Source organism: Marmota monax, unplaced genomic scaffold, assembly GCF_021218885.2.
Source record: "Marmota monax isolate L192 unplaced genomic scaffold, Marmota_monax_Labrador192_F-V1.1 WCK01_AAM20220418_F8-fsc00086, whole genome shotgun sequence".
Classification (NCBI taxonomy): Eukaryota; Metazoa; Chordata; class Mammalia; order Rodentia; family Sciuridae; genus Marmota; species Marmota monax.
The window spans coordinates 6834688-6847084 of NW_026693086.1; the positions used below are offsets into that span (position 1 = coordinate 6834688).

The window sequence follows — 12397 nt, forward strand, 5'->3', positions numbered from 1 at the left end:
ACTGGGGATTGAATCCAGGGGTGCTCTACCATTGAGCTTCATCCCCAGTCCTTCTATTGTAGACAAAGCACCAAAGATAGCAGGAAACAATTTTATTTGGCTGCTGCCAGGTTCAGAGGGCACAGTTTTTGCTGTAATTAATTAATCCCCTGAACCCTGAGCTCAGGTAGTTTCAGAATTTTATACCCAGTATGTAAGGGGAGGGGCTCAGAAGTTCACAGTCTGTAAAAGCTTTTTCTTTCACTGTTTTGGGCAAGTTAACCCTTCAAGGACAGCACCTGAGAAGGGGAGAGCTTCTTCTCCCCTTTCTTTTCTTCCACATGCCAGCTGTTACCATGGAGCCCAATTGGTATCTTCTCTTATCTTAGAAATATAGACGTCTCTGTGAAGCCCAGCTCAAGGGCAGAGGCCTTGTTTGCTCATTTCTATAAACTATTATATTGGAAACTAGTAAGGGGATGTCCAGCACCTTAAGTGTTGGTATCTTCCTGGCCAGTGGCCAAGTAAAACAGGGCAACATGAAAATAGGAAGTTTAACTACATTAAACTCTTTTGCATAGACTCTTTTGTTGACAGTCCCCAAATCAGCCATGGTGAAGATTTCTGGAGAAGCCCAGTTAAGACTTTTCTGTCGAAAAAGGGAATGCCACTACACTTCTTCTTATTATTATTTGTAAAATTTGAGACAGAGCTTCCTTAAGTTGCCAAAGCTGGCCTGGAATTTAGGATCTTCCTGCCTCAGCCTCCTGAGTTGCTGGTTTTACAAGAAGTTACTGTGCTCAGCTTCAAGCTAATCAAATGTGGGGGTGAGGGACAAGTGGGAGGGAAAGATTGGCAGCTTGTAAATATGTACTTACCTTCAGTATCTAAGTGAGGGACACACCCATTGGTGGGCCATTGAGAAAAGCTCTGCATATTGGACAGTCATTCTGAGACTTTGCTTTATCTTTACAGACAGTGGAACTTTGTTCACTGTTTAGACAAGGAGGGCTTCAACATCTGAATTAGAGTAGCCCCTTGTGGTGGTTAGAATGTGAAAGCTTTTACTAAAACAACCTTATCTTTTTTTTGGTACTGGGAATTGAACCAGGGGTGCTTTATCACTGAGCCACACTCTTAGCCCTTTTTAAAACAACTTGTATTTTGAGACAGAGTCTCACTAAGTTGCCCAAACTGACCTCAAACTTGCAATACTTCCGCTTCAGCCTAAAACTTGCTGGGATTATAGGCCCGTTGCCACCAGGCCCTGGCCAAAACAAACTCATCTTATCTATGAAAGCACTCCCCCACATCCTGGTAAAGATCTTCTCATCTTGGGCCCATGGTTCCTCCTTTCCTCAGCCTTTTAAATGATATAGGCATTTTGTTTTAAATTATCTACTGGTATAATTTTTCTGATTTAAAAACTCCTTCTTTTTTGCATTAAAGTTTTAAATACAAAAAAACTGAAATCACTCTGTGGCAGATTAAAGGTAGCCACTGTTCTTTGGACACGACTATGAGAAGTGAGATCTGTGTCTTTTCTCCTGGAATATGAATGGGTTTTTGTGTCTGCTTAATGAACAGAAAATGGTGGAAGTAAATCTATGCCAGTTTCTAGCCCTTGAAGAGGTTTCCAACAAACCTCTACTTCTTGTCTCTTGGAACGCTTTCTCTTGAAAACTAGCCTCCATGCTGGGAGAAGCCCAAGTCATATGGAGAGGGTACATGTAGGTGTTGCAGTTGACAACCCTAATTGAGCTGCTTGACTACAGCCAGCACTAATGTGAATGACCCATTTTAGAAGTCCAGCCCATGAGGATGATATGACTGTGATCATGTGAGATACTCCAGTGGAAACTGCTGAGGCCAGGCTATTCATAGAACCATGACAGATACTAATGTGTTGCTGTTTTAAGTTACTAAATTTTGAAGTGGATATTGCAATGAAGTAATAGATAACTGGGATATATCTGTAACCCTAGCATATTGGAGCTAACCACTACTAACATTTTTGTTTTCCTGAATATATATATATGTTTTGGTACTGAGGATACCTTGAACATGCACTCTACCACTTGAATGAGCACTCTACCACTGAGCTACACCCTTGGTCTTTTTTTTTTCTTTCTTTCTGGCACTGGGAATTGAACCCAGAGGTGCCCTACCACTGAGTGATATCCCCAGCCCTTCTATTAATTAATTAATTAATTAAATATATTTTATTTGTTATAATTAGTTATACATGACAGTAGCCTAGAATTTATTTATTGAGACAGGATCTTGATAAGCTGCTGAGGTTGGCCTTGAATTTGTGATTCTCCTGCCTCAGGCTCCTGAGTTGCTGGGATTACAGGCATGTGCCACTGTGCTCAGCTCTCCTAGTCCTTTAAAAATATTTTAAATTTTGACATAGGACCTTTCTAAGTTGCCCAGGCTGGCCTTAACTTGCATCCTCCACCTTAGCCTTAGGGCTGCTGGGATTACAGGTGTGCCCCATGTTGCTCAACCACACGTATATATTTAAACATAATTTTAAACAAAATGTGCAGAATTTTTTTCGGCTGGTAAACATTATTTTCATTTGATTATTAGGAAAGTGGCACTAGGAACAAAGGAAAATGTGTTAAGAAAGTGAAGAAAATCATTGGATTGGAAATCACATTAGCAGTCACATATAAGATATAGTTTGATGGTCTATGTATTTGATGAAAGTATTTTCCTGCATTTTTGAATTAGAGATTACCATACACAAGGAAATATAAGGATAGATTACAGAGTAAGATATCATTTAAACATTTTTCTGTTGGATATCAGATTGTTCTAGTTTTTCATTATTAAAAACAATGCTGTAGGCTGGGGATATAGCTCAGTTGGTAGAATGCTTGCCTCACATGTACAGGCCCTGGGTTCAATCCCCAGCACCACAAGCAACAATAAAAACAACAAAAAAACAATGCTGCAATGAATGATTTTGTATGCATCTCTTTGCACTTCTTAGTGACGTTTATATATTTTTTTTCTTCTTCATTTTTTTTTAAAGAGACAGGATCTCACTATGCTGGCCCTGAACTTCTGGCCCTGAACTTCCTGCTGTAGCCTCCAACGTAACTGGGACTATAAACAGGAGCCATTAGGTCCAGCTTTTAGCTATTTCCTAAGACAAATTCTTGGAGGTGAAAATTTTGGATAAGGGGTCTGAAGCTTTTTTTTTTTTTCAACATGTATATATATTTTTAGTTGTAGTTGGACACAATATCCTTATTTTATTTATTTATTTTTATGTGGTGCTGAGGATCAAACCCAGCACCTCCCACATGCTAGGCAAGTGCTCTACCACTGAGTCACAACCCCAGTTCCCTGAGGCTTTTTTTAAAAGCAAAATATTATAAAACATCATCTTTCTCTGTATCGAGTTGTCCTTGTTGATAGCTATAACAAACAGCTCTGGTGAAGGGTGCTCCTGTTTTTAGGGGTTAGAGGAGGGCCATTTTTTGGCAAAGGGTTTTTAGGGAGAAGCAAGGTTGAAGCTCCTATACTCATTTGATCTGTATTAATGTTCAGAACACACATTGCAGAAGGCAGGCTCAAAAGCTATTTTGCTTGCTTTCCATAATGCTTTGGCCAAACCCAGGTGACAAATGGCATCTTTTGGAGAGTGACTTTTATGGTTTGGGTCAGGAAATTGGGCAGGGTAGGAGATCAGGCTGTGTGCAGTCCCAGGAAGGTCAAGTGGGGCTGGGTGCTCAGTGAGCCTCCCTCCCCTTCCTTTGAGTCTCTTAACAGCTTTAGCCCTCCTACTTCTCTTTTTCTCCCTTCCTGGCTTTGGTGGCTTACTTGAAGTGGCTCAGTGGGGCTTGCAACCCCACAGTTCATGCTTCTTCCCGGTTCCTGCTCCTTTCAGCCATGACTTGTAGAGTTCTTCTGTTAACAGGTACACCAGGGACTTGGGGGGCCCTCAGGATGGGGAGGAGGGGAACTTTTGGGGCTGTGAATGGAGAGAAAGGACACAGAATATGTAGGAGGTAGGCTAGGGAGAGGTAGAGGGGTTTGGGGGGAAGGATGATTTAAGGACGAAGCAGAGAGTAGAGTAAGATCAAGATGAGGTGGCCACGAAGCATGGATGAATGACTAAATTCAAGGCTCTTTGGCATCCAATCACTTCACAAATGAGAAAACTGAGGCCCAGAGAGATGAAGTGATATGCCTGAAGATGCACAGCAGGTGTTAGACTCTTGTCCCAGAGGGCTTCCTCTTGGATTCTATCATGGCCTCCACTTTGCTAGAGTTCTATTTAACAAGGATCAGGTATGTTTGTTGAATGACTGATGAATTAAAATGTTTGAGTCTGTTTCCTTTTATGCCTATATTTTGTGGAGAATGAGCCAAGAAGGGAAGGAAATGCTTGAGAAGGAAGTTTGCATGGGAAGGAAATTATCTAACTGAGTCTATAGGAACTTGGGCAAATAGCATTGTCTATAGGATTGTTGGGCAAAGTATTTGATGAAGAGGACATTTTTTGTGCTCAGAATGGAGGGTGGAGCTCAGAGATGGACTGACTGCATCCTCTGATGGTAGTAAATGTGTCAAATGTGGCTCACCACCTATTGTTGGCTATAATCTGCAAGCCAGAGGTTGAAGATAACATTTATAATCAATTTGATGACAGGGAATAGAAATTTGGAATCCAGTGAGGTGAAATGCCATCTCCCTACAGAGAACTTCATTTGGCTCATTATTAAACTTATATTACAAAAAAATTGTAATTAATAATTATATTTTGAATTTCCTTGATGAAAAATTTGTGGAAGTGAAATTTTTTCCTGTTATATTTGTACCTATGTATTCTATTAGACTCTTGGCCTGCAAAGCTTGAAATATCAGCCTCTCTATAGAAAAAATGTGCTGCCCCTGCCCTAGGCAGTCAGAATTAGACCCTGGAGGCAGACATCCTGATGATGGGTTAGGGTGAATCTGGACAGGATGGTGTGTGGTGCAGGAAGGTGTGCTCCTTCCTTAACTGTAGAGGTTCCTCTCCTGACCCTAAACACCTTATTCTCCTTCCAGCCTTGGCTTTGTGTCGTGCATTCAACCTGGACACTGAAAATCCAATGACCTTCCAAGAGAACGCAAGGGGGTTTGGGCAGAGTGTGGTCCAGTTTGAGGGATCCCGGTAAGAGCACCAGTGGGGCATCCTCTGTCTCATGTGCTTCCCTAAATTGTTGGAAAACAGTAAGCTGTTTCCTTGATTGATTTTTGAGTAGGTAGCAAATTTGGAACCAGGACAAGTTTCCAAATTCAAAAGATGCAAAATTGTGTAAGAATAAAAAGCTCTTCCGCAACCCTTCCCCCACTTCCCTTTCCAAGAGGTACATTGACAAATAATTTCTTTGTGAGTTCTTTCAGAGATTTTTATCTATATATTTATATCTTTATGTCTATATCTATCTCCCTAGTTTCTACTCCATACTCAATTTATACCACACATTATACTTAATCTATGGCTGTTGCCTGTACTTTTTTTGGTACCAGAGATTGAACCCAAGGGCACTTAACCACTGAGCCACATCCCTAGCCCTTTTAAAGTTGTTTAGGAGCTGGTGAAGTTGCTGAGGCTGGCCTTGAGCTTGTGATCCTCCTACCTCAGCCTCCAGAGTCGCTGGGATTACAGGTGTGCACCACTGCATCTGGCTTGCCAATTATTTTTGTAAATAAATTTTATTGAACACAACTCTGCCCATTTGCCACTTATTGTTTATGACTTCTTTTGAGTTATGCTGGTAAAATAAAATATCTGTGACAGAGACTGTATTGTTCATAAAGACTAAAACATTTACCAGAAATATTTGTGGAACTATTATAACTTTTTCAGAAAAATGTGTTGACCTCTACTTTCTACTACATTTTGCTGATTTTGTACATTAATCTGATTTTACCAGATTAAGTACATAAAAAGCATACTCATTCTGTCTTCTGTTTGCATCATATTCTGTTATTAGGAGATACTAGAATTTGCTTTTACATTACATTAAATCTCTTCTTTTTTTCCCCAAGAAAGTTGTCAACAGTTGTATTATTATTCACATAGTTCATAGGAAAAGGAAGGCTTCAAATGGGTTTGGGGACTAGGACAAGAAATGCAAGTCTGCTTGGTGTACAAGTGGGGGCAGGGCTCTTCCCACATCAGGTGCAGCAGCTGCACTTGTCCTTTGCCCCTTTGTAGACACAACCCTGGGTACACTTGGCATAGGAGCAGCAGCTCTGCTTTGCTTTGCCCTCCTCCTCCCCCTCCCCTCCCCTTCTCCTCCCCTCCCCCCCCCTCCTCCTCCTCTTCCTTCTCCTCCTCCTCCTCCTCCTCCTCCCTTGCAGGAGATGCATCTGTACTCTTTGCATGGGCAGGGGATTCAATCTCTTAAGGCACATTTAGATCATTTCCAAACTTTTATATGGACTATACTGTCCTTTTGCACATGTGCAAGTATATTTGGAAGTAAATTCCCAGAACTGGTAGTGCTGGATCAAAAATGCATATACAATTTTAAATTTTTGTGGTACTGGGGATTGAACGCAGGGCAGTTAGGCAAGTGCTCAACTACAAAACTGCACACCTAGCCTTATATTTACTTACTTACTTTGAGATAGGGTCTCCCTAAGTTGCTTAGGCTGACCCCGAACTTGCAATCCTGTCTCAGCCTCCCCAGCTGCTGGAATTACAGGGGTGCACTTCTGTGTGTGCATATGTGATTACAATAAAATTTTCCAGATTGCCCTCTGTAAAGCATGTAAAGCCCTCTGTAAAGCATGGCAGCAAATTTCACTTGCACCAGAAGTTTGTGGGAACACTTATTTCCCCATCCACTTGCCAATTCAATTTGTTATCAAACTTATTGATCTTTGTAAAAGTGAGTAGATGAGTAAATTTAGTTTTAAATTGCTTTCTTTTTCTTTCTTTTTTTTTTTTTTACCAGACATGTAGTTCTTTTTAATTTTTTTTTTTTGCAAATTCTTTTAAAAAATCTTTTGCACCTTTTTCTATTCTTTTATTTCTCTTACTGGTTTGTAGGAACTGACTATATTGAAGGTAGTCTGAGTTATAAGTTGCTAATATCCTTTCTTACAATTTATTATTTATCTTTTGTCTTTGCATGAACTAGTTTATCATATGCAGAAATTTATTTAAAATTACTCTGTGGATGAACTTATCCATTTTGAAAATGCCCTCTGAGTTGCATGTCATTCTCAGGCCCTTCTCATTGAGACTTAATATTTTTCCATTTCTTCCTGGGCAAATTATTCTTCCTATTAATGGAAATTCAAGAATCCACATGAGAGTCCCTACTTTTCCCTTGGGTGGTAGAACTCTTCCATGATCTCCTTCTTTTCCTGCACATCAGAGTTTTCTCTATTCTCCCCAGGATTGTGGTTGGAGCCCCCCAGGAGATAAAAGCTGACAACCAAACAGGAGGCCTCTATCAATGTGAAATCAACACCCGCAAGTGTGAGCCCATCCACTTTCAGGGTGAGTCACTGGCCCCCATCTGGGTCCCTGGTAGTGCTGGATTCCATCTGTGACTCACCTGTACTTTCCAGGAATCCCCATGTTCTGGGGGATCTACACTGGGGGACAGAGGGAGTCTGGCTCTCCAGTCTCTACTCAATCTGAAAAACCCTACCTCAGACTCTCTCAGGTGGCCTCTCTCTGTTACTTTCCCATGATCTAGGTGTCCCCTTGACCTGTCACACTTCTGTGTCTCCTATTTGAAGTGATCCCTGCCTAGCTCTTACACAGCTCCTTTCATCCCCTTGAGGGTGACCATGTACATATCTATCTCTGCAGTCCCCCTGGAGGCTGTGAACATGTCCTTGGGCCTCTCCCTGGCGACTGCCATCAACCCCTCACAGCTGCTGGTGAGTTGCTCTGGGTCACAGGAGGGTCTTGAGGGGAGGAATGGGGACCTGAGGCTATTGGGGCTGGGGTCTTGTGGGAGGTGGAGGTGCTGCTATGAAAAGAGAGGGAGCAGGGCAGCCCCTTCTACTGGTACCCTGTCCCTCAGGCCTGTGGCCCCACTGTGCACCAAACTTGCAAGGAGAACACTTATGTGAATGGCTTCTGCTTCCTATTTGGATCCAACCTACTGCAGCAGCCCCAGAGGTTTCCAGAGGCCCTCAGAGGTATGTGCCTTTTGGTAGAGACTGGAGGATAGCGGGTAGGACTGAGCTGTGATTGACTGCTCGTGGTCTAGGGGAGAACTTAGAGGTCTAGGTGCAGAAGGATGGGGAAGCCATTCCACTAAACAGAATTGGTGGTGGGGGCGGGGTAGGAGAAACTCACTTTAAGCAAAGTCCTGATATACTTACCTCTGCAAGGGGACCAGGCCACCTGACTTCATAGATGTCCCAACCATTGTCCTTGGAGTAAGTGCCTGTTCTCCTGCCTTTGATGTTCTAGATGGTGCAGCCCCTGCTTACCTCTCTTACTCTCCCACTGCCTTCTACCTCAGTCACTGCTTCAGCCACTCTAGCTGACTTTCTTCTTCAGGAATCACACCAACCTGTCCTTGCCTCAGGGCCTTTGTGCTTACTATTCCTTTAGCTAGGCATGCTCTTCTCCAGATCTCAGCTGACAATGCATTATTTCCGCGTATATCCATGTTGTCGTGTGTATCATTCTTTTTATACCAGTGAGTGATATTCCTTTGCATGGATTCACCACAGCCCCATTCACAAGTCCATTTGTTAACACCAAAGGATGTTTGAGTTGAAAAATGTTTGGTGATCATGAATAGAGTTGTATAAACTCCATGCTAATCTTTCTTTTTTTAAAAAAAGTATTTATTTATTCTAACACTATTTAAAAACATTTTTTAGTTGTATATGGACACAATATCTTTATTTATTTCTTTTTATGTGGTGCTGAGAATCGAGCACCTCACACATGCGACACAAGTGCTCTACCACTGAGCTACAGCCCAGCCCCAAAGCACTAACATTTTGATGACTCTTTTTTATGTCAATTTTTTAAAAAAATATTTATTTTTTTATAGGTATACACAATATCTTTTTTTTTTTTTTTTATGGTGCTGAGGATCAAACACAGTGCCCCACTCATGCTAGGCAAACGTTCTACCTTTGAGCCACAACCTCAGCCCCTTTTTAATGACAATTTAGTAAAAGAAACACATACACAAATATATTCAGATATTTCCCTTACACAATAATTCACACTTTATAGGTCATTTTGAAATTGTTATTACTACATAAAATGATATTTTGAAACTAGTAGTATTAGTGAAGGTAATTTACTTTTTTATTTGTTGTTTTTAGTCGTACATAATAGTAGAGTCTATTTTTGTAAAAATATTATTTATTTTTTTAGTTGTCGATGGACCTTTGTTTTATTCATTTATATGTGGTGCTGAAAATCAAACCCAGTGCCTCACACATGCTAGGCAAGCACTCTGCTACTGAGCCACAACCCCAGCCCCAAGTAGAGTCTATTTTGACATATTTATACAAGCATGGAGTGTATCTTATTCTAATTAGGATCCCAGTCTTGTGGATGTACAGGATATTGAGATTCACTGTGGTGTATTCATACATGTATATAGGAAAGTTATGTCAGATTCATTCCACTGTCTTCCCTATTCCTATCTCCCTTTCTTCCCTTCATTTCCCTTTGTCTAATTCACAGCACTTCTATTCTACCCCCACTGCTTCTTGGGTGTTACCAGCTTTGTTCTTTATGCTCAAGATTGCCTTGACTCTATGGGGTCTTTGGTGGTTTTATATGAATTTTAGAATTGTTTTTTCTATTTATATGAAGAATGTCATTGGTATTTTTATAGAGATTGCAGTGAATCTGTAGATCACTTAGGTAGTGTGAAACTTTTAACAATATTAATTCTCTCAGTACATGAATACTAGATGTGTTTTCACTTAATTATGTCCTCTTCAGTTTCTTTCAACACTCTTATAATTTTCAGTATAGAGATATCTCAACTTCCTGAATTTTTCCTAGGTATATTATTTATTTTTTATGTTTTAGTTGTTTATGGACCTTTATTTTATTTATTTATTTTTATGTGGTGTGGAGGATCAAACCCAGTGCCTCACACGTGCTAGGAAAGTGCTCTACCACTGAGCTACAGCCCCAGCCCTCTTATTTCTTAAATGGGATTTTTTTCTTCATTTTTTGGTAGCTTACTATTATCATATAGAAACACTGTAGATTCTCACATGTTTGTTTCCTGACACTTTATTGAACTCATTTGTTCAATAACTAACAGTTTTTTTTTTTTTTTTTTTTGGAGTCTTTAGGTTTTTCTATATATAATATTATATCATCTGCAAACAGAGACAATTTGACTTCTTTCCAACTTGGATGCCTTTTAGTTTTTACTCTTGCCTAATTGCTCTGGCTAGGACTTCTTGTATTTTGTTAAATAAGAGTGATTAAGAGGGCCCTCCTTGTCTTGTTCCTGATTCTAGAGGAAATGATTTCAGCTTTTTCCATTCAGTATGACGTAGGCTGTGAGTTTGTGAGTTTGTGACAGCCTCACTGTGCTGAAATAGGTACATTTTATGCCTAATCTGTTGAGAGTTTTAATTTTTTTATTTTTTGGGGGGGTACTTCCCTTTTTTGTATTTTATTTAGAGATAGGGTCTCAATGAGTTGCTTAATGCCTCGCTATTGCTGAGGCTGGGTTTGAACTCCGATCCTCCTGTCTCAGCCTCCCAAGCTGCTGGGATTATAGGCATGTGCCATTATGCCTGGTTTGAGAGTTTTTATCATGAAGGGATGTTAAGTTTTGTCCAATGTATTTTTGTACCCACTGAAATAATCATATGGTTTTGGTTCTTCACTTTGTAAATGTGATGAATCAAATTTTGTGTATGTCAAACTATCCTTGTATTCCTGAGACGAATCCTACTTGATCATAGTGAGTGATACTTTTGATCTGCTGTTGAATTCAATTCCCTTGAATTTTGTTGAGGATTTTTACATGTATCTTTACTAGGTATATTAGTAATTTTCTTTTTCTTTGTTTATCTTTGTCTGACCTTGATATCAGGGTAATGCTGACTTCACAGAATGAATCTGGAAGATTTTCCTTTTTCTCAATTTTATGAAATAGTTTGAGAAGAATTGGTATTAATTCTTTATATGTTTGGTTGAATTCAGCAGTGAAGTTATCTGGTTCCTGGCTTTTCTTTGCAAGAAGTCTTTTTATTGCTGATTCAATTTCCTTACTCATTATTCTATTCAGATTTTCCATTTCAGGGTGGCACAATCTCTATAGGTTACTTGTATCTAGGAATTTATCCATTTCTTGTAGTTTTCAAATTTGTTGGTATATGGTTGTTCATAATACTCTCTTTTGTATTTTTGTCTTTTGTATTTCTGTCACATCAGTTTAATGTGTGCTTTATCATTTCTACGTTTGATTCTTCTCAGTTATTTCTTTATTAACCTGATTAAAAGCCTGTGGATTTTGTTTATCCTTTGAAAAAACCAACTGTTTATTTCATTTATCTTTTACATTGTATTTTAAATCTCTCTGTTGTTTATTTCTGCTCTGATCTTTATTATTTATTCTTCTCTCTTAGAGTTTGGTTTGTTATTTTGTTATTTTTTAATGAGGTAAAATATTAGATTTTTTTTGAGAACTTTCCTATTTTTTTTTAAAATATCTTTATTTTACATTTATGTGGTGTTGAAGATTGAACCCAGTGTCTCGTGCATGCTAGGCGAACACTCTATCACTGAGCCACAACCCCAGCCCCTCTAATTTTTTTTAATATTTATTTTTTAGTTATAGTTGGGCACAATACCTTTATTTTATTTATTTTTATGTGGTGCTGAGGATTGAACCCAGGACCTTACACATGCTAGGCAAGCACTCTACTGCTGAGCCACAACCCCAGTCTGAGAACTTTCCTATGTTTTGATGCAGGCATTTATTGCTATAAATTTCCCTCTGAATGCTGCATTTGCTTTCATAATTTTTGGTATGTTGTGTTTACATTTTCATTTGTCTGTGGAGATTTTTAAAATTTTTCCTTTTAATTTCTCCATTGGCCCATTGGTTGTTTAGGAGAAATTTTTCCCCCTTCTTTTTTTCAGGGCTTGTGATCAAACTCAGGGCTTCACACATGCTAGGCAATGCTCTGCCACTGAGCTGCAGCCCTAGCTCTGGAATGTTGTTTAGTTTCCATGTATTTTTATGGTTTCTAAAGTTCCTCCTATTATTGATTTCTAATTTTGTATAATTGTTGTTGGAAACAATTCTTGATATATTTCAAATTTTTAAAATATTTGATAAAGCTTTTTTTTTTAATATTTATCGGCGGACACAACATCTTTGTTTTGTATGTGGTCCTGAGGATCGAACCCGGGCCACATGCATGCCAGGCGAGC

General features: G+C 39.5%; 1 protein-coding gene across 3 annotated transcripts in view; it reads left to right on the top strand.

Moving 5' to 3' along the window:
- Window positions 1-3792: 3792 nt before the first annotated feature.
- The window catches only part of Itgam (integrin subunit alpha M), a 46377-nt gene continuing 37772 nt past the window's right edge, over window positions 3793-12397 (top strand). For 2 of the 3 annotated variants that reach the window (XM_046454636.2, XM_046454637.2), the window contains exons 1-5: window positions 3793-3913; window positions 5047-5152; window positions 7395-7498; window positions 7817-7887; window positions 8034-8151. In XM_046454636.2, coding sequence (XP_046310592.1) covers window positions 3886-3913; window positions 5047-5152; window positions 7395-7498; window positions 7817-7887; window positions 8034-8151 — 427 coding nt within the window. In that variant the 5' untranslated portion in view covers window positions 3793-3885. The remainder of the gene's footprint in view (window positions 3914-5046; window positions 5153-7394; window positions 7499-7816; window positions 7888-8033; window positions 8152-12397) is intronic. The other variant, XM_046454638.2, reaches the window with a different exon arrangement.